This window comes from Netta rufina (genome assembly GCF_964035555.1).
Source record: "Netta rufina genome assembly, chromosome: 1".
Taxonomy (NCBI): domain Eukaryota; kingdom Metazoa; phylum Chordata; class Aves; order Anseriformes; family Anatidae; genus Netta; species Netta rufina.
The window spans coordinates 142,385,305-142,408,318 of NC_140123.1; the positions used below are offsets into that span (position 1 = coordinate 142,385,305).

A 23,014-nucleotide genomic window follows, 5' to 3' on the forward strand; every position below is an offset into this window, starting at 1 on the left:
GACAACAGATTAAAGAAGCTTAATGCAGCTCTACTGCTGGCTCTCTCAACCAGCACAGCTGTGAAGATCTCAGTGGAGAAGGATGGAGCATAGCCCCAAAGGAAGCCACTTGTCTCAGCTGAAACAGCAACTGGTACAGGCACTGCTCTGGTCCCAGTAATGAAGAGACTTCACGCCTCCTTCCTGTCCTGCATGGCTCACCCACTAGAGCAGGCAATCCTGAAGCCTGCAGAAGGCAGAACCGTTACAAAACCTGGAACAATCTGAGCCAGGCGTGCCCCTGGGAAGTAGAAAGTACATGCAGGGAAAGCTGAGACTGAGAAAAAACAGTCCTCTTTTGACATAGCTGGCACAAAAATACTCCAGAGAGAATGGTGTCTGTGCAGCTCCATGGATCAACATAATTCCATGGTGGTAACAGACAAGAAACTTGCTGGCAGGTAGAGAAAAATTTCTTCTCTATTCAGCATCAAAAATGCACTTAACAGCTTAGGTAGCCATCACTTATGTTGATCCTTGTTGATTCTTCCTCAGCTAATGAGGTCAAAATTTCTCTTAGACAGAACCAATAGTGATTAAAAACAAACAAGCAAAAACAAACAAACAAACATCATCTGATGTCATTTACTCAGAAGGTGAGGTGCTGTCTCTCGTTATGACCTCAGGAATTAAAGTGACTAAAGAATTTGGCACTGTCGTGCAGGCAGGACTGCAGAAGCTCCTAGGCAAGCAGAAGGATGCTGTTGCCCATTTTGTGGCAGCATGAATGTCCATGAAATAGGGGTTCTGCTGAATTTGTTGTCAAAGAAAGGTGTGAAAGAGGGCTATGCATCTCCGCTGCCCAGCTTTCCTTTCCCAGCAACGCTGGTTGCAGCTTTCTCAGTGTGACAGAAGGGAGCTCATTCAGTAGCATGGACTCTGGTTGCCTCCTCTTAAGCAAACAGGGGGTTAAATCCACAGCCAGAGAAGCCATCAGCTGGGAGCCTCATCTGCAACCAGCTGTGGAAGAGCTGCACATGCAGCAGAAGGTCTGCAGGACCTCCTGCAGCCACTTTCAGCTTCATCCCAGGATTTCTGTCTCCCTTAATAACATCCAGAAGAGGCAGAGACCATGTCTCAGTGCACACACAGCAGCCCCAGAGGCAGTGTGCATGGAGGATGCCAGGGTAGAAGCTCCCCTGCTGTCCTGCAGCATCCTTCACATACTGTGGGTGTCCCAGTAAGGGCTCATCACAGAGTGCTGGGGCACCCCAGGCTCTGCCAGCACCACAGCTGGCCTTTTTGAGGCAGAAGGGCACCCTTTGCAAGTGCATGCATGCTTTAAGGACTCTCTGAAATCTTCCCCTAGAGCCTGTTAAATCCCTATCAGCAATAGGGGAGAAAAAGGGGTTGCATCAGCATGTCCTGAAACAACCCTGTGATCCTGCTGCAGCCGTGCAGGTAAGGCCCACGGCAGTGGGGAAGAAGGAATCAGCCACCCCCTTCCCATCAGACAAAATTCACATTCTCAGCCTGTAGTCGTAGCTGCTCCTCACAGACTCTCCTGTTGCTGTTCACGGGAGCGTACGCAAGCGAATGAAAATTGCTACATCACACTGATGAAACAGGCTTTGCTGATTACAACAGACAACCAGTAATAATATCTGTAATGAAAGTGACTGCAAAATTTCCCTGGTAATTTTCCTTAGCCCAATTGCTCGTAGAATTAATAGCCCAGCAGAGACCTATTCAGCGAGGGATGAGCAGCAGAGAGGGGCTGACGAAGAGTGCCACCTCTCGCCGTCTTTGTTTTCCTCCATTATGCCCCAGGGTAGGCAGGGTGTATTTTAATCTCTGACGCAATCTGCACGACAGCTCCAGGAGCACAGCTAGCCAGAGCTTCCCCTGCCTCTCTGCCATGCTCTGTCAGCCACTGGCACTCTGTTTCAGTTCAGTCACACACCGAGTAGTTCCGATGAAATATGCATCGCAGGGCAACGATGGCGCTGAGCACACATTTGCAGAGCATTTCCAAATTCTCGAGTGCCAAGTGCAGTCTCTCAAGCTTTTTAGTTTATCAAGTTTTAGTCTATCTCGCTGCTGCCTTCTCTTCTTTGTTCCCACATGCTGGGCATGTCTTGTCCTCTCACTCTTTTCTGGCAGGATTTATACCGCTTTGTTCTGGCCACTGCTCTGCTCCACCTCCCCTCAAACATCGTGCTCCCAACAGCACTGAGTGCTGCAGCTGAGAGCTATCAAGTGCTAAGCGGAGCAGAATAATTACTTTCCTTGTCTAAAGCTCCACAGTCCTCTTAATACAACAGAAGACAACAGTTACCTCTCTTCAGACACTGTCACATTGTTAATTCATGTCCAGCTGATCTGCCTCTGTGGTATTCCTCTCCAGCCAGTGCTCACCCTCCTCTTCCTTATTTCAGCCTCAGATTATTTTTTCCAATGCAAACAAATTGTAAATATATTTCTATATTTTTATAGACATGCCATATATACAAGTATGTACATATATACCTATGCAAACACACCCCTAATTCTAGGTGGGAGTCATACATGTGTTCATATATTCATTTTATATGAACTTAGGGTAAGGCAGTACAGAATCTGTGACTCTCATGGGTCCTCCTTCCTCAGGATGCACTCAGTAAGCAGGTGATTTGAAAGATGATGTTTTTCTGACCCCACGGAGGAAAAGAAACCCCAGGTTCTGCTCTCTTAAGCCACCATGGAATGATTTCTGCTTTCAACACCAGGTTGTTTTAATGGTACTTTGACTTGTTGCTGCACTCAGACGTGACATAAATTATGAGGTTAGTAATGACTAGGGCAATCCAAAATAGCTATAAGTGAAAAAAAAAAAAAAAAAAGTGAAACTGTTAATAAACTGGCTTTTGGTGAGATGTAAGGATTTGCATAACATGAGCAGAACTGATGTCATAGAAAGAATAAACCTGTCCAATGTACGAAATCACAGGAGTTTTTATCCTCTTATGCCCAGCCTGTGTGGGACATTCCCTCTGTGCACTCAGAGAGGACAGTCTCAGCCATTCTTCTAGCACTGCATAGATGCTACAGGAGAGTTTACCCATCTAGTTTATTCCCTTCTTGCAAAATGTGCTTTCTGTTGATTTGTTGTTGTCCTTTGGGATCTCATAGAGTCCCAGTCAAGTCTCAGCCCACAAGACAAGTAGTACAGCAACTCCTGCCATTCTTTTCCCTTCCTGCTGAGCACAGATTATCTGAATGCTTTCAATTAACTTTCTTTAACCCTACTAGTTTGTGATCCTGCATGTAATCCTTTCTTTTCTTTGTTTCTTATCATTTCAGGCTGTACCCAGCCACTACAATATTGTCCTTTTGATGAGGAAGCATGGAGGCTATAAAGCATCTCTGCCTGGCAGTTTCCCTGTGCTTTTTTATCATCTGCCGATGTGCTCTTTTTACCCACTTTATTGCTTTTTATCTGAGCATTTATAAGTCTTTTCTTGATTCCACTGACATCTTTCTGGACATGGATTCTGCAGCATATTTATCAGGATATGGAAAGTGCAGAATTTCCTACAGATCAACTCATGCCTTTTTGCTTAAAGTCATTTCTAATTTCTTCTTCAATGTTTTTCTATTTCTTTCTCTACTGCTAACTTTCTCATGAGGTTGGTTGGGTTTGAAGGGACTTTAAAGATCATCTAGTTCTACCCCCTCCCTGCTGTGGGCAGGGATGCCACCCACTAGATCAGGTTGCCCAAGGGCCTTGTCCAACCTGGCCTTGAACACCTCCAGAGATGAAGCATCCACAGCTTCTCTGGGAACATGTTTCAGTGCCTCTCCACCCTCTGAGTGAAGCATTTCCTCCTAACCTCTAATCTAAATCTCCCCTCTTTTAGTTTAAAACCATTCCCCCTTGTCCTGTCATTGTTTGCCTGAGCAAAAAGTTGCTCTCCATCTTTTTTATAAGCATCCTTTAAGGACTGAATAGCTGCAATGGGGTCTCCCCAAAGCCTTCTCTTCTCCAGCCTGAACAACCCCAACTCCTCAGCCTGTCTTCACATGAGAGGTGCTCCAGCCCTCTGGTCATCTTCGTGGCCTCCTCTAGACCCACTCCAATAGCCCCACATCCTTCTTGTGCCCCCAAACCTGGATGCAGCACTACAGGTGGGGCCTCACAAGGGCAGAGCAGAGGGGCACAATCACCTCCCTCCCCTGCTGGCCATCCCTCTGTTGATGCAGCCCAGGATGCAGTTGGCCTTCTGGGCTGCAAGCACGTTCTGCTGGCTCATATCAAGCTTTTTGTCCACCAGAAACTCCAAGTCCTTTTCTGCAGGGCTGCTTTCAATGAGTTCTCCACTCAGTCTTTACTCATGTTTGGATTGCCCTGACCCAGATGCAGCACCTTGCCCTTGGCCTTGTTGAACCTCATTAGGTTCATGTGAGCCCACTTCTCAAGCTTGTCCAGGTCCCTTTGGATGACATCCCTTTCTTCTGGTGTATCGACTGCACCACTCAGCTTGGTGTCACCTTCAAACTTGCTGAGGGTGCACTCGATCCTACTGTCAATGTTGTTGATAAAGATATTAAACGGTACCAGTCCCAGGACAGACCCGAGGTACACCACTCATCACCAGCCTCCACCTGGACATAGAGACATTGACCACCACCCTCTGGGTGTGTGCTTCAAGCCAATTCCTCATCTACTGAATGGTCCACCCTTCAAATCCATCTCTCTCCAATTTGGAGATCAAGATGTCATGTGGGACTATGTCAAAGGCCTTTCAGAAGTCCAGGTGGATGACATTGGTCAGTCTTCCCTTGTCACTCCATCACAGAAGGCCACCAGATTGGTCAGGCAGGATTTGCCCTTGGTGAAGCCGTGATGGCTGACTTGGATCACCTCTTTGTCTTGCATGTGCTTCGACATCACTTCCAGGACGATCTGTTCCATGATCTTTCCAGGCACAGAGGTGAGGCTCACTGGTCTGTAGTTCCCCGGGTCCTCCTTTCTATCCTTTTTAAAAATGGGAATGATGTTTCCCTTTTTCCAGTCATCAGAGACTTCACCCAACAGCCAGGACTTTTCAGATAAGATGGAGAGAGGCTTGGCAACTCCATCAGCCCGTTCCCTCAGGACTGTGACAGATACGGGGTGCGTATATACCAGAGCTATGCTGATGTTTGTATCTCTCCACCGTTGCTTTTGCCAGGCTAAAGCTGCAATGTAAATGGCAATGAGCAAAACAGGGAGTACAAGAGACTGTGACCCTGAATGAATTAGATCATGTCTGTTACTCCTGGCAACACGACTGAAGCTATACAGGGGAATACGCAGCTCCCTGCCTCCTTCGCCAACCGCAGCTCTAGCCCACACCTCTTCAGACATCTGGTCTGTAGGCATCTTGTTCCTCACCGTGCTCTTCTTTCACGCTCCTGAGACTTCAATCAGAGCAGAGAATTATGCTCAGAGCTTCATGTGAGTGCTGCCAGATCATTTGCTACAGCTGCAGTCAGCCACAAAAGGACCTAAAAATCAGGGATTACCTCTTGTTCATTTGTTTTCTCAATCTGTCTTTTTAATCTCTATTTCTATGACACTGATGATCTCATTTTCCCTGTTGAAAATATCATCTACTCCTGTAATTAGGAGATTGCTGGTTCTGATACAGCATCTAATTTCCAGTATCTCAGTATTATGAGGTCTAAAGCAAGCTACGTGAAGAGATGTCTTAAGTAGTTTGATAAAATGGTGGGTGACCTTAATTAAGTGTTAATTTAATAATCACCTAAACAAAGCATGTTGTAGGTTGCAACAGCCTGTTGTTCATGTTATGAAAACAGCTGGTTTTGTAACTTCAGGGTTTGCGTATCTGTGATTTGAATCTCATTCTGACAGCACCTCCTGCACCACCATAACTCTGTGCCTCTGTGATGGAAGCTCATGCTAGCTAGGCTGTCCTCTCTGCTAATCTGGACACAGCTGATATGTGCCCTGGAATAGCTCACCCGAGACTCCTTGTCATCTTCCTATCTAGTGGTCTCTAGCACAATCCCACGTGGCTGTCAATAGTTTTTCCCCTTTCCTTTGCACCTAAGGACGCCCTATGCTTGTTCCTGTTCCATACTCCCAGCCTCTGCCTTGGGTCTCCTTGCTGAGCAGGGGACACTTCTGCTCTGGCCCTCCTGGGGTTCCAGCTACCCTGTAGCTGGCACTTGTTTTTGTTTTGTTTTGTTTTGTTTTTCCATGGTACAAGGTGTAGAAACTTTCTATACGACTGGAAATATCAGACTTTGGGGGCTGTATACAGAAAGACATGGAAATGACCACATTGCATCACTCTTCTCTCTCATGATCATCTGTCCTAATTCTGCTACGCAATACAAATAATGGGATTATTATACAACAGGGAAGGATGGGATCATACCTGTGGTCTAATACTGGTTGTTCAGAAACTGTTGAATCCACGATCATTGGAGTAGAGTAACAAGTACTTCACTGACGATAAGTGTAATGTTGAAGAAGGCAGGACTGCTGACATAAATGGCAGTGGATGGAGACATTGTGGTGACATTAACACTGAACCTGGTATTTTATAAAGAGGAATAAACATAGAGGTAATGAAAGGAGTGGTGAAATGACTGAGGAAATTTGGACTTGCAGTAGGCTTCCCGGTATCAATGGTTATGATGTTAATCTGCAGATGAACCACAGTGAACCATATTGGCAATCACGCTTGCCTTCTGTCCTAACAGCATTACAAAACCAGGAGAGATTTGTGAATTGAAACCTGAAACACTAACAAGTCCCAGCTCACACCCTGCATGCTGTTCTGTCCAGTGCTTGCTTTCATTTTATGCAATTGGTCTTGCCACTTGGAAGCCTTTTCCTGATTTATAAGATATGTCTACGCTCTCCCCACAAAATTGCGGCAGTTTGATGTAAACCTGGCCACCCTTCAATTAGTCTCCCATATGCTCTCCATCCCATTTCCTTGTTCACCGAAGCAGTGAGGCTCTGTGCAAGGGAAAGAAGTGCAGGCTGACACAGAGCTAGGTGCCACAGCAAAGTCCTCACTTCTGTTCCTTGATGCCTTCTGCTACCTCCTCTGGTGGCTGCTAATTCAACACCTGTGCTGGTGCTGCATGGGGAGCTCAGATCTCTGCAGCCAGTGTACCCGAGGGCACGAGAGGCACAGGCTCTGTGTTTGGGAGCTGTAGATAAGCAGCAGCCAAAGGCTGTTTTTCCCAGCTAAGGAGGCTGCTGCTGGCTTGCGTTTAAGAGCACACCCATTCAACTTCCCCTTGCATCTCTGGAAACAGAGCACTGGTGTTTGCACCAGAGTCCTAGCATACCTCTACCTTAAATGCCACTTATGCAGAGATAACGTCCTCTCTGATTACAGCGTGTGGTCTTTCTGTCGGATACATTCATAACCTACTTCGGTGCTGATGGCAGCAGCCTTCTTTTTTCATGTTTTCCTGCTTTTCTCTGCTCTTTTTGACAGATTGATGGATTTACCCTGAAATAGAGTCTGATTCCCCCCTCCTCTCGCATTTTCTGCCATAAAAAATGACAGTTATTGCTGTCAAATCAGAATGGCAGTGTTTATGGTCAGTCTACAGCCATTTTGCATAAATGAATGTGACTGCGCAAGCTGTGAAGCAGCAGGGAATCAAACCCTTCCTCCACAGCTCTTTTTTCTTATTTTATTTTTGTAAAGCCTCCTGTGTCCACATGTGCTAGGAAGGGCTGTAGAAATAATAATAAAAAAATAATAATATATGCAGCATCAAAACATTGTCCTTTTTCAAGCAGAGCTCTTTCTGAACACAGTATGAGATTTGCAAGAGGAAGTTGGGATCCGGCCCATCATGAATAAATGTGCTGCAGTGACACAGAAGGGGCCTGTGCTGAGATAACTAATGCTCTTCCACTCTGCTTGCAGTTCAGAGACGCCGGTCAAGGAGGCTTGTGTAACCAAGCCATCATGCTGATCACAGACGGAGCCGTGGAGGATTATGAAGCTGTGTTTGAAAAGTACAACTGGCCAGATCGGAAGGTTTGTCTGGGAAGTGACAAATAGAAAGGGCGAGGAAAGATGCTATCCTGCTATGCTGGGAGTAGAAGAGGGTGAGCCAGGATGCTGGGCAGAGCTGAGCATCCAGCACCCGCATGCATCCTGCTGTAAACACAATGAAAAGCAGCCAGGCAGGAGCCTACTGCAGTGATTTTAGTGGTGCTGGGATCACAAATGGGTACCTGTAGGTCAGGGCAGGTTGTTTTTCATACACGTCATTTGCCACAGGTGTGGGCAAGCAAAGCATTCTTCTGATAAGATTATAAAGACTGAACTGAGTATTTTAAAACAAAACCAAAACACTTCTGCAAAGAATTTTAATCCCCTCCAGGACTGTGTGTAATTGGTCCTGTCTGGGAAAGGTTTGGCTATTACCAGTCCTTATGGTGGGCAGGGCAATGCCACAGAATCTCTCCAGGTACCTTCCAGCCCTATCTGCTTTGAGGTCTGCGGTTACAGGCTTGTATTTACAGAGCAGACTGTGAAAGTGGGATAGACCAGGCTCATCCTAAGCCTTCCTGATTTATTTGTTTACTTCATCCTAGCTAACAGCAATGCACAAAGGGAGAGAAGCAGCCTGCTGAAAGACCAGAGCACAGGGCTGTTGGAGCTGTTTATTTCGGGATTCACTCCTTTGTTGTTGGTCAAACACAAGAAATGGTGAAACTTGCTTTAAATGATTCACGTGGCCAGCTGTTCCCCTGGGTGAAGGATTCCTGTGAGCTATAAACCTCTCTGCATGTGGTTGCTGAGTGCCTGGCAGAGCTGCTATCATAAAATCAAACAGAATTTGCAGTCCTGGCTTATTATGCAGATGATCCCGGGTGCTACTTGGCTTTCTGAGCTTATTGTAATTGGAAATGAAGCTCCAGCCCAGAAAATGCAAAACAAATGGAGCAAGAAGCTTCCATCTCTGCGTGAAGGCAGAGCTCTTGCCCTGCACCACCAGCGCATGGCAGGGTGTCAAACGTGACAGCCTACTGAGGCTACCTTTGCATTCTTGTTCTCAGGTCCGGGTTTTCACTTACCTCATCGGACGGGAAGTCACTTTTGCCCCCAACGTGAAATGGATCGCCTGCAACAACAAAGGTGCGCTATTGGCATCAGCCCCAGTCACTCATGTCACTTGTAGGCCTCAGCCACGGGGCCCTGGGCCCCTCCAAGGCTTCCCCACCATAGCTGGGGCCCATTTCTGCATAGCTGTCCTCAGCTGGAAGATGTCTTAGGGAAAAAGCAGCCCCTGCTAGTCTGCGTGGAGTGTGCCTGTGTCCAACTAACACAAGTCCTTAGTGCTGAGCCACCACATTTTCCTGTCTTGGTGCCAAGGGACACTGTGACTGAGATCCATGCTGGCTGTGGTCCACCTAAGACCCTGTGCTTATTGTGTCCTGGTTGCTGGCTTTTGACAAGCTGTCTAAACGTCTGTCAGCGAGCCTGATGTCTTTTGGCTGAGATGTAAAACAAACATCTTTTTTAAGGGTTTTACAGCATTTTTCACAATGTCTGTGGGTTAACCCCTGTACCCCTGCCAAATTCTTTTTGTGCCAGTGGTTTCACCGAGGTACCAGGACAGCTTGTTAATCCTGCCCCCAAACTAATATCCTCTGTAGCCAGCATGAATAGGAAAGTCCATTCAGAGTAGGTGAATCATCCTTATGCATTTGGGGCCAGTTAGAAAGTCCAGTTAGCCCTATTAGAATCCACAAAGGTGAACGAAGAGGGGGAGAAAAGAGTCTTCCCTGTCTGGGCATGACTTGGCCTTGGTGTATCTGTAGATGGACAGCAACCTGCAATGCTTCCTACGTCAGTATCCTTCTTCAACAGGGAAAGGAAAGGGAGACAGAAGCTGGGGGCTGATTAGCTAGGAGTATTTTCTCTCCATCTCAGCAGTGTCTCCAGCAGACTATGAAAGGCATTGGTACATTTGCTACTGAAAATATGCGACAGACAAGAATTGCTGGCCCGTGTGTACATGAGCTGGGGATGTCCAAGGTTCATCTGTTAGTGCTATGAATCACATGTAACATTTTTATTTTTTATTAGATGAAACAAAAACTTGGATTTCAGATAGCACATGCAGCTATAATATTAGAGACAGGGATTTCATGGTGCTGTTGTTTCACCATAAAATGTGAGAATGGATTCTCCTTGAGAACAAAAAATATGCTCTTAGCACCTGCATTCTCACTTAGCAAACTTGATCTCCAAGGAAGGCTCACTGATTTTGGCTCTTCTGTTTCAACACATTTTACAGCTCTTGTAGTCCTCATTTTCAAGCACACAAAATGTTTCCACATCACAAGGCTTATCAAATCATGAGTCTTTTCACATGGCAGTGATTTCCTAGTGATAACATCATTTTTCCATGTATCTGGCATACTCAGTGCTACGAGTGCAACCAATCAGATCCATCTGGTGAGAAGCAGGACAAGAGTCCTCGGGATATTGCATTGTTTTAAGGTTTCTTACCAGTTAGGCAGCTATTGTTGACAGTCTTTTGATAACTTGAAGACATTCTTCCATTGTACTCCTTGTTGTACTGTTAACTCTGGAAGAGAAGTTGGACAGGGTAAGCAGGCAGCCTGGTAGAATACTTTGTATATGTTTGGATTTGGGGACCATAGGCAGCCTGGTTAGTGGATATTTTTCCCTAAGACCTAAACCAGCCTTTTACACCTGTGTGTCATGATTGTGATTATATCGAGACTCTGGTCTTGAGCATTGGTCCAGTGTCCTGAGAAGAACAGAGACAGTGTTTTGAAACTCTAGACTTCCCCAGAAAGTTGTATCCACAGAAAAGTGTGGATACAAAGCATATCAGGGCACTTTTTGTAACGTAGACTAAACTGTCTGAGCAGATGCAGGCTTTGGCACCCCATTTTCTGACTTTGTGCAGACACTTATTTATAAATATGGGAGATATATCAGAAGAGTGACTCACAGCTCTGTTTCTCCATGAAGGCTATTACACTCAGATCTCCACGCTGGCAGACGTCCAGGAGAACGTGATGGAGTACCTGCACGTGCTCAGCCGTCCCATGGTCATCAACCACGACCATGACATTATTTGGACCGAGGCCTACATGGACAGTGCGGTAAGAACCCACAGCACAAGTCTGTAGTCAGCAAACAGGAGGGCCTATGAATAACTGGCAAAGGTGTTAGGCATTCAGCTAGTATAATAGGCATGTAACTTGCTCCAGCTTCCCATCTCAATGTCTTATGTGTGTCAGAACCTAAATGAAGTCCTGACATTTACGTAAAACCAGGAGCTGGTTGATTGATAGAAATTACTGGTCTCTGGCTGTGCTGAGACAGGCAATATTTCTCTTCTGCTTGCTCCTGGAGATGAGATATGTGTAGGCTCAGGTCTGGACCTGCAGTGACCCAGGAGCCCAGGACTAATCACACAGACACAGCATGACTTAAGCAGTGCTCCTGCAAAAGGTGGCTAACCTTCTAAAGGATTATTCACACAAAGGACTATTTACAGCTCAGGATATGGGTCACAGAGATGTATTTCCCTCAGCCCAGCAGCTAACTGCACAGTGCCGGTCAGAGATAAGGTCCCAGCTTATCACTCCCTCATTCCTTGGGCTAGCAGGATGCAAGGTCACCCCCTGTAGAGCCCCTGTGTAAAGGGCACATGCTGCCTCCTAGGAGGGAAATGGGACCAGGGAGTCAGGGCTCCCAGTGCCCCTTGCCTGGCCTAAGGGAAGACTGCAGGCCTTGGGACCACAAACTAGTGCCATCGTGGTGTTTTATTGCCAAGGCAGCTTTGAAATTCAAAGAAACAATGGGAAGGACAAAGGAGATCATCACTGAAGGTGCTTTCCCCTACACTTCCCCAGATAGAAGGTGTTCCTCAATCTTCATCTCCATCCATTTTTACACTGCAGAAATGTATACTGGCATCTTCGCCACAGACAGATTTCCATGTAATTGTGATAGAGCTGACCAGAAGTCAGGTTCCCCTACTCCAGAAACAAACCTTGACACTTTGTATGCTTTCCTAGGGGGGGGGAAATATTTTCAGGAGACGCTGGTGTGAAGAGGCTGCCCCCAACCTCTGTGCTGTGGCTGACCATTGGGGCTGCAGTCATGGCACACTGGCTCTGTGAGGGTGATGTGGGGTTGCCTTCTGCTGCAGGAGTGGTCCCAAGGAAGAGGTGGAACTTGGTGCCTGAGTGTGTTAAGCACAAGCTCCAGAAATGCTGCCAGCTCCCCAGCAAGTTTACTCCCGTAGTAAACATGCCATCCCTGGCACTGGTGTGGGGTGCTACATTTACCAAGGCAGCAGCAGGGATTTGTTTGTTGCACTTTTTTTTGCTGCATTTCTTCTTGGCTTGGCTTGCCATTCTCTTCCTCCACTCCAACCTCCCCATCTTTGATTCATAACTCCATTCATGTACTCATTCGTCTGTTCATCCGTGTCTCTCACTAGCTGCCACAGTCCGAGGAGGTAACTGCTCCCCTGTGTCTTGTGAGCGTGCCGTTCCCCTTGTGCCAGTCGGTGTGTTGGTGCAAGCGCTCACAGCCACAGCTGGCCTGTACATCGGGGGGCGGGGGGCTGCAGCTCTCAAGGAGCCCTCTTACACCAGCAAGAGGACAGGCAATGCTGGATGTACTGGAGAGCTGTGCTGTGGGTCCAAAGTAGGGGTGTCCGTGTTGTGCAGTAGCTTAGCTCACTGGATTTCTTCTTCCACGTGTCTGGTAAGTGCTGGACACAGTTACTTGGTGTGTGTTAGAAAGAGTGTGGCTGTGAACAGGAATTTTCCACTCAGAAGCATCCAGAGCAATAACTCAAGATACCAGGCTCAAACCTCCATCAGGCAACTGCACAGATCATTGGCTGGCTGCTTTATGGCTCCTAGCATGCACACGAATGGAGATAGAGGCCAGTTCTGGCCTCGCTGCTTACTTGACCAAAGGAGAAATGGAAGGGAGATGCTACTGGCTTTGAGGGAATAAACCCTTTTTAGTGCTAGGCAGACCTGGGAGACTTCTGTGCATGTGTCTTGCCTGTTTTACCTCATTTCTTGTGTGTTTTTAGAGCATCTGCAGTACTGGGAGCCTCTGCTACCCCACTGCATGTGCATGTCCTGTGTCTGCTGTAGAGACAGCTCACTGTGTTGTACCTGTTTGTATCATGATTTTGCCTCCGTCTTTCCTATGCTTAGATGCCTGAGTGACAAGTTTATATAAGCAGGCTGTGTGTGTATTTGTGCCCTTTAAATATTTGCCTGTGCTGTTTGTCATTCGTGCTATTCATGTGTCTGCAATATAGAATATGCTGTTTGTGATTTTGCTCATATTTGTGTTGTTTTTCTTCATTCTGTGCTCCATGTGTTGGTGGTTTTTACACTTGTTGCATAAGCACCCATGTCTACACACCCATTACTGTCTCCTCCTCAGAACAGCTCTTTAATGTCTCCTGCCTATGGTGGGTATACATGGTGCCACCATTTCTACAGGTTCTCAACACATTTTGCTGGCTTTCAGCCCATCCTCATCACCCCACATGAGCAAGCATCCATCCCACGAGCCTCTTGGATACAGAGTACTGAAAAGTGCTGCCATCTGTTTTCGGAGGGGCGTGGGAGGCGAGGAGGTGTCTGCTTGTACCCAACATCTGGGCTCCCTGGGAATTCCAGCGCCTCTCATTCGGGTTATCTGCCGTATTGCACCTGCTAACACACGGCTCCTTGTTCTGTGGCAGCTCTTTGCATCTCAGGCTCAAAGTCTGTTGCTCATGACAACGGTGGCTATGCCGGTCTTCAGCAAGAAGAACGAGACGGTGAGTGCAACGTGGGCTTTGCTCTGCCTCCCGCCAGCAGAGGTGGAGGGCTGCAGCAGACCTTTGTTGGGTTTTAGAGCCAGCGCACCTCTGACAGACCGCCTGGCCTTCAGGGACCATGGCAGACTTTGGACAGGATGTGCAGATGATAACTTGTCTGTTGAAATGATAGCCTGCCATTTCCTCTGAATGCTATTTCTTCCAAATACCTCTTAAATATGACACTTCTCCCTGTTTTTATCCCTTCCATTTTCAAACCCAGCCTAATTCACAGACCCATAAAGTTTCAGGCTGGAAGGGATCATTACCTTGTCTAGTCTGTACATTTTATTGCAGACCTCTACATTTCATATAGACAGTCCTTCATGAGCCCAATAACCTGTGTTTGGCAAAAGTGTCATTGAAGAAAGGCATCCAGCCTTGAGCTCTCCATTGTGGTTTCTCACTCCCTGTTAAAAACTGGTGTCCAAATTCCACTTTGAGTCTGGCTGGCTTCACTTTCCCATCATAATGACTTTCTCTGATGGATTAAAAACGCTATAGCCCTTGGTATTTTCTCCTGGGAAGCATCTTCTACACTGCAATACAGTCAAACCTGTCTTTCTTTTGATAAGATAAAAAGGTTGAAAAAATTTGGTGTCTTTGATAAGGGCATTTTGAAACCCTTTAGACAGTCTTTTCTGTACCATTTCTAGCTTCTCAGCATCATTTTAAAATGGCATCTTCTACCTCACCATTGCTGTATGAGGAATAAAGTCTTCATCTAGGTCCTGTGAGCAATTGCTTGCTAAATTTCTTTGCATGCTTGCCTTGTCCTTTTTGTTATTTACACTGAATTGCACACTGAATGCAGATTTTTGCCATCAAATCATGTTGCCAGTCATTTTATATTACTTCTGAATCATTACCAAAAATGCAGACTAGTATTGGGTAGTAGAAATACTTCTCTCCACAAACAGTATGTTATTTGGCTTTGAATGAATGTGCATAAGCTTAGAGAGAACACAAGAAAGGTCAGTAGGAAGGCAACAGTGTGTGTTCAGGCAGAACGCTACTGAAGTTTTGCTTCTGAAAATGGGTTTTCCTTTGTTTTCAAGAGATCTCACGGCATACTGCTGGGTGTGGTGGGCTCTGACGTGCCCCTGAGAGAGTTGTTAAAACTTGCTCCACGGTATAAGGTAAGACTGAGATAAGGCAATTTTATTGTACACAGCAAAGTCACTAGTCATTCTTCCACGGGCATGATTCTGAAAAATCATTCCTCCTCCTGTAGGAAGAAGTATGAGCATAAAGCAGAAGCAGTTGGATGTGGTGGTGCATGTAATACATATGAAATCATTCACCACTAGAAAGGCTTAGTCTGTTTCAGAAACACAAGGACTGGATGATCCAGTGGATTCACCACTGGTCACGGAGTCTTTGCACCATTGTGGTCACCAGCTTGGATCCTTCAGAGATGATATGGATCTGATAGCCTGTCTCAGAAGAAGTAATGTTTTATAGCCAGTTCCCAGTGGACAACAGCTGCCATACCAGCTGGCAAAAAATAAACAAGTTTCACTGTCAATATTCTTGGCAGAAAAACAGTACTGAATTCATTTCAGAGACCGAACAGTTCTGCCGTATCAGAAGGTCTTTTTCTCCACATCAGCATGAAGACTTCTTGGCAGGACAGCGTACAGGAGGTTGGCTCTCACTCATTGTTGCTGTACCTAGACAGTGTATTTGCTGTCCAGAATTTATTCCAACAGTTACTTGTAGCTCTGTAATCAATATATCTTAATATATATACATGTATGTTCATGTTCATCCATAGGAAAACACCCCAGAGACGCACTGTTTAGTTTGGTTTCTGCTGTTAGTTGTGTTCAGTGACCTTTTGCTCAATCTTTCTCCATACCAGGAGACCAAGCACATCTGAGGATTGCCAAAGTTATCAGGCAGTTTGAGCCATCATTTCAAGTTTTCAGTTTCTCTTAAATAACTATTAGACAACAGCTACCAGTTAGGCAGTTGTCCAAAACCTGGTCACTAGAGACCTGCAGGACTGGAAGTGCTGTCAGAAGCTATGCATCTGCACGGTGCTTCCAGATCTGGATTCAGGATTTGCGGACTATTTGCATGTAGCTGCTGAAAATGGCCCTTCAGGCAACCCAGAAACCGAGAGCATCAGGGTGCAAGTGCTCAGCAGGCAAAAGCTAGTTGGTTTAGGTTTGGGGAAGTCTTGTCTAGGAGCTTCAATTCTTATACATGTTTATTTTCTGTAGAATACTAGTAATACCTTTTCATCTTCCTTCCCCTGTGTCACTCAAAAGCCATATGTCACAATAAGTTTTCTTCTGAGCCAAGAAGGGACGCTGTCCTTTCCTCCAAGTAGTGCCATGGAAGAAGAGAAAATTATTTGAAGGATTTATTTACATCAGAGGCAGGACATGACTTCCCAGAAGCTCTTTCAGTTCCAGACTGGTTCATAAACCTCATATTCTCAGCTTGAATCCTTTGGCATATGTGCTACAAAGGACTGGTTCCAAAGCCCTTGAGAGCTCATACATTTATGATCCCACTTATTGGGCTGGGAAATTTCATCTTTAATAGGCCAACAAGGAAGTTTGCCATAGTCCTTGGATTCATTCTGCCACGCTGAGTTGAGCTCTATGTGATTGAAAAAAAAAAAAAAAAAAAGTTTCATATAAAGTCCAGAGTTTTGATCTGGCATATGTGTGATATGTAATTCATTCCCTCCAAAAAAGTGCAGGCGGACTGTGAAAGACTTACCTCCCTGCTTCCCTGTTGTTATCCCTCCAGGATTGTTTCTATAGGAATATAAAGTTGCTACGTTTTTTTGAAGATAGAAAACTTCACCATTCTTTTTTTCCTTGAGACACCTCATATTTTGGCAAGCACGGACTATCCATGGGTTTTCAGCAACTCAGGCTTTAGCTGGAATTTGTATTATGTATGGGTTTGATCTGAATAATTGCTCTCATGGAAATCTCTTGGTGGTATTTGCTAAGGAGGCTGGTCAGGCTCTAAGAGGGTGTCTTTCCCTGCCTGTGTGCAGAGATGGGCTACCTGCCCATCCCTGTGTGCACCCGAGCACAGCCAGTCTTCTCCAAGCAGCCAGAAATGCAGGGATAAAAGGGTTGGGATGGAGCCTGTTTTCTGCTGGTCGATATCTTTAAAAAGAAAATCCTGTTGAATATTGATGGGGCCAGGGTATCAGCAGCAGCCACTACACAGCGGTGCTTCTAGCTAAAACAGAGCTAATTATTCTCTTCCTCCAGCTGGGTGTCCACGGCTACGCCTTTCTGAACACCAACAATGGCTACATCCTTTCTCACCCAGACCTCCGCCCTCTGGTACGTATAACAGTAAATTGGAAATCCTTGCTGACTTGGGAACACCAGCTTTCAGGGACGATCCTGATTTCTCATGTTTTATTGATATATGGGCCCTAGGAATATGAGGGCCAGAGAAATCAATGCCACACCCATAGGTGCATATTATGTATACATGTGTGTGAAGCAGGAGGTACCCTGCCTGTCTTCTCTGTATGTGGGTGCTGTATTTCTGGGCACTTGCTGTACTGTGGGCACATGTATACGTATGCATGCAAGGCTCCACTGGAAAACCAAATCCCCTCACTCAGGCACATCTCCTACAGGAAGATTCAGCATGGGTATCTCCCCACTAAAAGCTGCCCAGCAGCTGTAGCGTTGGAAATTTGGGGAATTTGAGGCTAGCAAGGTGGAGTAACACAAATCCTGGTAACATGGGATGTCAGAAACAAGTTAGGGACCAGTGTGCTGCAAATACTTAAGGCTCAGAGTGGACACAAGGATGTTTCTCCTTCATGGTGCCACCTGGAACTCCAGCCTGCACATATCTGCAAACACACTACGGGCTTTCTTACCCAGGCATGCAATACGTTTTCTGTTTCATACACATGCCTGTCTGCACAAATCTCCATGCGCACAGCTTATAGGTGTTAATGTGGTTACTGGCAAGAGGAATTGCCACCACAAGGGCTTCACACCAGCTGTCTTCATAAAGGCAGCTTTGCACAGAGAGACCTCAGACTTGGGTAGTTACTTCACTATGTGAGGAGAACTTTCACATCATGTTGCCAGGATGAGGCAAAGCAAAGCTAGGCAAGGTCGTTGCTTTATCCTCCACCTGAAATTGGCCTCTCTTAGTCTACTTCACACCTTTTTCTTCACCAGTAAGATTAGAGGGAAATAGCTCTCTTCCATCAGTTAACCTGAGGTGAAAAGCCTACTTTTTTGTCAGTGAAGCTAAAGCTTAATTCCCATCAGGAAAGATCTCCTGCTGGTATTATAGTGTTAATGGGATTACACTCTTAGCTGTGGAGGAAAAAAAAATATTTCCTGGAGGTAAGCATATTGTACTGATCTATTTAGCTGAATATTCTCGCAAACCAGGCTGTAGCTTTTACCTGCGAGTTCACCTATGTTCCTGCCTGTCCCTTACTCCTGACACAACCTTTCCCACTTGAACTCTCCCAGCTTTGCACTGTTTGCATAAAGAGATATGTGGCATGGGACTGAGAAGGTACCTGCACCCAAACACTGCTTCCCAGTCAGAGAATAAATGAGACTGAAAAATGCGTATTTTTCAAATTAGAAATTAATACTAAGTTCTTAAAGGATTAGTTTAAAAAGTTATCTACCACTTACTGGGGTGGTTTTCCCTATTTTATCCTCTCTCTCTCTCTCTTTTTTTATTTTCTTTTTTTTTAATAAATGCCAGTATAAAGAAGGAAAGAAACTGAAGCCTAAGCCAAACTACAACAGTGTAGATCTCTCAGAAGTGGAATGGGAAGACCAGGATGAAATAGTGAGTATCAGGAAGTGAATTTAGACTTTTGTAGACCCTTCTTTCGGTTACTGTGTTGCCTGCATGGAATGAGGGTGAGGGAAAGGGCACTTCTGTTTTTTCTGTGCAGAACTGGCCCTTGACTAAGAGAGACTGGTAGTCTACAAGAGGACAAGAATGATGCTCACCTACAAAATGCTTGCCTTCCTTCTCTGTACACGTTTTCCTTCCCATGGAACAGGCAGAGAAAGTGCTGGCAGGAGGAAAGAAGCAGTCAGAGGATGCTCCAGGGAGCTGGTCTGTCTGTACCTGGCCCACATGCCGGTGCTGGCAGCTGCACCTCTGCACATAGCTTAACACAAAGCCAAAATAGCTCAGGAGTATGGAGGCATCCCATGATGTTGCCCATCTGTGTAGTATGTGAGATAGAGCTGAAACCGCTCAACTAATGAGATCTGCAGCAAGAAAGAACGTGCAGTTCCAAAAGAGACTAAGCTTTGCGGTCACTTCTGGTAATAGACAAAAAGCATAAGGAATATAAACACTTGAGAAAAACAGTTTTCCAGAAAACACCTTATTGCATATCTTTGGAAGCAGTGAAAACAATAGCAGACAGAGGGAAATGGCTAGAAAATCCCTTTTTTACTCTCTCAAGCAAAATTATTAAAAAGTAGTAAGCAAGAAACAGTGTGCACCCCAACAGCTGCATGTTGCAGTGTTTCAGAACTGGGTACCCAGATACAACGAGAAGGCAGAAAGGTTCCTCTGTAGCTGGCTTTCTTTTACTCAGAAGAATTAGGAGAGAATAGCTACTTAAGATGCTATGGTAAGAAATTAATTTGGAGTAAAATAGAATTAGCTGTGGGACACATGCTTCTGGATTACAGGGGAGACTGCTGAGATAAAGGGATCTGATGCTATAGATATCACATAAACAGGTGGGACAAGCAAAGTGTCCAGCAAGAGGATTACAGCAGCTACTGCTGCAAGCACAGGGCAAGCAGAAAGGGTCTCACCGGCAGAACTCAGCAAGTGGAAGGGTGGCAGACTGAGAAAGAAAACACAACGGGACTGTGTGTGAGACATGGAAAGTAAGACAAAAATAAGAGATTTTACATGCAGTGAACTTGACAGGTTATCTATGTCTTTTTCTGGGTTTACTAATGTCTCTGCCACTGAAGACGCTTTTAGAGATATTCCTCTCTACAGTTTGCTATTTTACAACAAAATTTATAAAAAAAAAAAAAAAAGCATTGATACCTGAATGCAGATATGATGCAGTGTAAGGTTTCTGCCCTTAGGCAATCAGAATAAAACTATCCGGAGTGAAAATATATATCAAAAGAGGCATAAAAAACAAAGCCACTTTGTGTTCCTGTACTGCATCTTCCAGAAGAAAGAAAGGTTGCAGTCACTGATATCTGCAGTGTGACTTCAGCAAGTTGAGAGTCTCTCAAGATACACCCACTGCAGCAGAAAGATGCCAACGTTTCAACACTCAGATTTGCAGCTATGGTATTAGATCAATGACAGACTCAACATCAGTTGCAGTATAATCTCAGCAACACTGATAAGCAGCAAAATCAGACTGGAAAAATATGCCCAAGTGCTAATGATGTGTAATACAGCCAGCTGCTGAAAAGAAAAAGGGAGGGAACACAGCACTGTCTGTAAAACAGAAATTCATGTACAACAGTGCTATTTGCAGATGGGCAGCAAGGAAGTTTGGGGTTGCTTTTAAAGTTACACGGGGCTATTCTTAGCGTGAAGGGAACAGGGATTGTGGGGTCCTGCCCAGCAGTCTGGAAGCTACCACCCAAACAAGTTTCTGCAGCCTTGACAGAACATTTGAAGAAGAAATTAGCCTGCAAAGAAGTTGAGACTGAGTGGCCAAACACCTAGATGTTATGAGAGCTCCCAGGTAAACCGTATGTCTGTGCTGGTTTGAAACCACATGAGTAGACAGGGGAAAGGAGTCAGCAGCAAACAACCCCTCCATCCAAATTCGGCTACACATTTGTCAAAGTGAAGGCTGACCGCTGCCAGCAGTGTCCTGTGTAATGAGGACTGAGCATTACAGGGACTCCCAGACACCAGGACTGTGGCTGATTGAGTTCTCCATGCAGGAGAAGCTGTCAAGGAAGAAGCAGCAAGCTTGGGCTGTGCCACTGACCTACAGACACTGTCACCTCAGCACTGGGCACAGGCCTGGCGCTGGAGCTGAGGAGATCCAAGGAGATCTCATATCCACTGGTTTACTTCTCCACTGCCTCATGGGGCAAGGAAAGATGGCTGGCATTCGAGAAGATCTGGACGAAACAGCAATAACCGAACTAAACCCAGAATCCAGAGAAATTGCCGCAGGCTGTTCAGGCCAGAACAGAGCATGCCGTGGCTCTGGCAGGAGGTCAAACTCTCTTAGCAAGAAAGGAGTTACAGAACCAGGCCGTGTTTTGATTTCCAAGACATGGGCCTTGGAAAACACAGGCTTTATATTCTAGGTCTGTAAATAACCCACATCAAACAGCCATAATAAATAGAGCTGTGGCCTTGTAAAGCAACTGCAGTTGAGTCTGGCCAGCACCTGAATGGAAGCTTGTCTCTGGAAGTACGGAAGCAATTTGTGTGAATGAATAAGCTACTTCCCACCTTTTTTTCTATCCAGGCTGAAGCAATAGGCTGATATGCTCTGGCAGGCTGGACCTGAAGTCAAACCCTCTGCACTTATGGAAAAATTCCCTGGCTCTTTCTTGCAAGAGGCTGGGAGTCACTGTGAAAATTACATTTTGCCTTTGGAACCTGAATTGAATGAAGTGGTCTTCTCACTGCCTCCCTGGCTATCACACAGCCTTGCTTTGCTGTGTTAAACAGCTGCTTTGCTGAACTCAGAAGTGGTGCTGAATGCAGCCTATAATTTATAAATCAGTTTTAAAAGATGCCAAAGAGCTTTGTACTCGGTCTGGGGGAGCCAGCGGGTTTCTCAGGTGTCTCTTCTTTCAGGCTCTCGGAGCACGGTGCTAATGACTTGCTGGCTGCCAAATGGTGAAGTCTGAAATGTGGACTGTCAGTTTCATAGCTTCCAGGTCCTTTCCTTTAGCTCAAAAGACATATCAACAAGCTTTCAGCATAAGCCATTATTATTCCGTGTTACCGACTGAACAAGGATCCTGACCACTGAGAACAGGTTTTCAGCTTAAAAGAAGCAAGAAAGCTGTGAAGAGAAAAAAAAATGACAGTCACTCTTTCCTGTCACAGCCCCTGTATATTAATGTCAAGCAGCTCTATTAATTCCTGTCCTGCTCTGCCTAGAGATGCTAATGTTGATCTCGTTCACCTCTGCAGCTGAGAACTGCCATGATCAATGGGGAAACGGGCTACCTCTCTATGGATGTGAAGGTCCCTGTGGATAAGGGGGTAAGAAATTATCAGGCTCGGGTCACGTGGAGGGAAGGGAGGGGAAATGGATGCTGAAGAACCATGAAGGATGTGGTTTTAATGCTCAGCATTTCAGAGTGTGAGGATTTTATTGTTTCACCGCATATATAACACATGTGCTAAAGGCATAAAATAGAACGTCGTTAGAAGTGCTCTTTATACCTACCGGCATTCCGTCTGTGCAAAGGTGCTGGAAATGCCTCACAGCTCCCTACTCTGTCCAGGCAAAGCCAAAAAATCGTCTTGTACATTGTTTATAGGGCTGTGAAATGAATCGGAGATCTTCAAGAGTTTAGAGGAGGGGAAGACATGTTGAGCTGATCTAGACAGAAAGAGGTTTGGAGGCTTTTTTTCGACTCCCTTTCCTTACCCAAACGCACTCAAGAAAACTGTTCTTCACTCTGTCAGAATGAGATTTTCTTTATCCAAGTCTGATATTAAATTTCTATGCAAATATTTACAAGCATCTTCTGAAAACTCCTAGTGAAATGGAGACTTCTGAAGGTTCCCTACCAGCTCTAATGTAGGGTTATACATCTTGCCTTGGAATCAGAGCAAAATGGACTTGTACATTTAGGTTCACTGCTACTTTTTCATTCGGGTTTATTTAATTCTCCCAAAGAATTTGGCTTCCATCATTTCCTCTTAGGAAGTATTCCAGAGTCCTGCAAGTTTAACTGCCCAGAAGTCTTCCAAATTTGAGGAAAATTTTCCATCTTTTGTAGACAGGCTTTTTTTCAGCCATCAGGCTGGCTGAGCTGCTCCCATGCAATTCCAATAAAGCGAGCACTCAGCCATTGCTGAGATTATGCTCTTTCCCAGTGAAGACACCCCACTGTTTCCCCTGGATGGTTGTATGGCTAGACCTTATAACTAAATTATCTGT

The 23,014-nt window shown here is 45.5% G+C and overlaps 1 protein-coding gene across 1 annotated transcript in view; it reads left to right on the plus strand.

Annotated features, from left to right (window-relative positions):
• Positions 1–23,014, plus strand: part of CACNA2D4 (calcium voltage-gated channel auxiliary subunit alpha2delta 4) — a gene marked incomplete at both ends in the record, with an annotated part of 112,839 nt that overhangs the window by 22,125 nt on the left and 67,700 nt on the right. The window contains 9 exons of the mRNA XM_084303707.1: positions 7,929–8,042; positions 9,071–9,149; positions 11,022–11,155; positions 12,505–12,522; positions 13,780–13,857; positions 14,955–15,035; positions 17,142–17,216; positions 18,628–18,714; positions 22,036–22,107. Of these exons, the coding sequence (XP_084159833.1) occupies positions 7,929–8,042; positions 9,071–9,149; positions 11,022–11,155; positions 12,505–12,522; positions 13,780–13,857; positions 14,955–15,035; positions 17,142–17,216; positions 18,628–18,714; positions 22,036–22,107 (738 nt within the window). The remainder of the gene's footprint in view (positions 1–7,928; positions 8,043–9,070; positions 9,150–11,021; positions 11,156–12,504; positions 12,523–13,779; positions 13,858–14,954; positions 15,036–17,141; positions 17,217–18,627; positions 18,715–22,035; positions 22,108–23,014) is intronic.